At 34.0% G+C, this 1907-nt stretch overlaps 1 protein-coding gene across 1 annotated transcript; it reads left to right on the top strand.

The window, feature by feature from the left end:
* Window positions 1–267: 267 nt before the first annotated feature.
* Window positions 268–1907, top strand: LOC124945081. Its single transcript, XM_047485453.1, has 2 exons — window positions 268–401; window positions 842–1907. The coding sequence occupies exon 2, from the start codon at window positions 1204–1206 to the stop codon at window positions 1702–1704; it is 501 nt and encodes a 166-aa protein (XP_047341409.1). The 5' UTR covers window positions 268–401; window positions 842–1203; the 3' UTR covers window positions 1705–1907.

Genomic DNA, 1907 nt, shown 5'->3' with positions numbered 1-1907 from the left:
TAAAAGTTGGACTAACATAATTTGCTATTTTTATTTCAATAAAGCAGATTTTATTAATTTCTAAAATATAAATAAAATCCTATGAACCAACAATATATTAAAATCAAATTGCCTATTTGAAATTTATGTAACGCATTCTTAATTTTGTTTTGCACAATAGAAGTAAAGATTTATATCTAGATGGACATCCACGTCCAAGGGTCCACCAATTGCCACGTGTTTTCTCCTCGTACTAAATGGATGCCCTTGCTTCTTTCGATCCGATCATTTATATATCTCTTCCTCATTCCCTTTCTCTCTGGGTAGATCCGGACACCAATGAAGGTAGAAGAATCCTATTTGAATAGCTCTACTTCATGGTGATTTTTACCCTTTGTTCTTACTTCTTTGATCGATTCAAGGTATGTGGATTACATTTGTTTACTGTTTGTATTGATTTGATCAAATCTAATTGCTTTACTGTAGTGGTGTCGTTCTGACAGTAGTATTACGTTCTTGTTATGTATTGTCTGGTATCATTGATTGAATTTAGGTTCAATTGAACGATAATGAAGGGATCTGATGTTTTCACGATATGGGTTGGAGTAAATGATGAACATTGATTGGATTTCAAAATTGTGAATTGACTAATTGGGTCTAATTAATAATGTGATTTGGTTAAGTTCATTAGTCTTGCGTGAGATTACATGATTGTTCTATAATCATCCTCCCAAGTTTGAATTTTTCAAATTTAATTGATATTTCTGTCTGGGGCTGTTTCAAGGTCTTTAGGGTTGGTTGATCATTTTTGCATTTTGTGTTTCAATCTGTATTAAGTAGTTTTTAATGTACACGTCTACAGGAAGCATTTGTTGGATACTGATTCTTTCAAGTTTACACCACAAGAAGAAACTACCCATTCTGAGTAATCTGATATTCATCTTAGTTTTTTCTATTAGTCAGCTCAGTGAAATTAGCAAAACATGGCATCTGCAGAAGGTGTTTTTGGAGCCCATTATTCTTCTCTTCTGTCTCCAGTTCTTTCTGTTTGGGAGTGCATTTTTTGTAAGTTGAGGTATTGCTTGATATCTGAGTGGTTGTAGACGAATCATCTATAGAAGTTCTACATTATTATATATTATAGGACATAGTTAGTTACATATTAAGCATACATTATTATTATACATTTTAGACAAGAAAAAAGATACAAAATTGAGGTTATAGATGATGGATTGTGCTGGTAATTTGCAACCTGGTGTTAGAAAAGGGGGGAAGAAGAAACAAGTGAAGGATGAAATGGATAGAATCAAACAGGCTGAGAAGAAAAAGAGACGGTTAGAGAAAGCATTGGCAACTTCAGCAGCCATATGTTATGAACTAGAAATGAAGAAACAAAAGAAGAGAGAAGAACAGCAAAGGTTAGACGAAGAGGGTGCTGCGATTGCAGAAGCTGTTGCTCTTCATGTACTACTTGGTGAAGAAGATTCTAATGAAGAGATGAATAGGTGGAATATATTGAACTTACAGGGGCATTATTTAGAACCACCAGCTTGCTATGAACCGGATTTTCGTGGATCCAGATGGAATGAATGGGGAAAGAATTGTTGGTCTTTATCTCCTCCTTATGCTAATGATCCAGAAATCTCTCTGGCTGTTGCTTCACTCCACCTTAGTGAAGATGCTCATGCTGACGTTTGTGTCTTTAATAGAATCTTACATGGTTAGTTGATGCTGTCACAACTGGGTTGTTCTTCTCCATATAACAGTCTTCTTCACTTCTTTTGGTTTTATTTTCTTTCTCTCTTGTTTTGGGTTGCTTCTTGATACGGGAATGATAATGAAGAAGGTTTGTATATAGATTACTACAAATATGATTTTATTTCCTTTTTTTTCTTATCAATAATCAAAGAAAGATTTATGGATTTTAA

Source organism: Impatiens glandulifera, chromosome 7 (assembly GCF_907164915.1).
Source record: "Impatiens glandulifera chromosome 7, dImpGla2.1, whole genome shotgun sequence".
In the NCBI taxonomy this organism is placed as follows: domain Eukaryota; kingdom Viridiplantae; phylum Streptophyta; class Magnoliopsida; order Ericales; family Balsaminaceae; genus Impatiens; species Impatiens glandulifera.
The sequence above is the reverse complement of the archived record's forward strand: the minus strand, read 5'-3'. Positions and strand labels throughout refer to the sequence as shown.

Bases quoted from the DNA above. Each gene is read 5' to 3' on its own strand.
- LOC124945081 (XM_047485453.1), top strand. From the start codon at position 1,204: ATGATGGATTGTGCTGGTAATTTGCAACCTGGTGTTAGAAAAGGGGGG.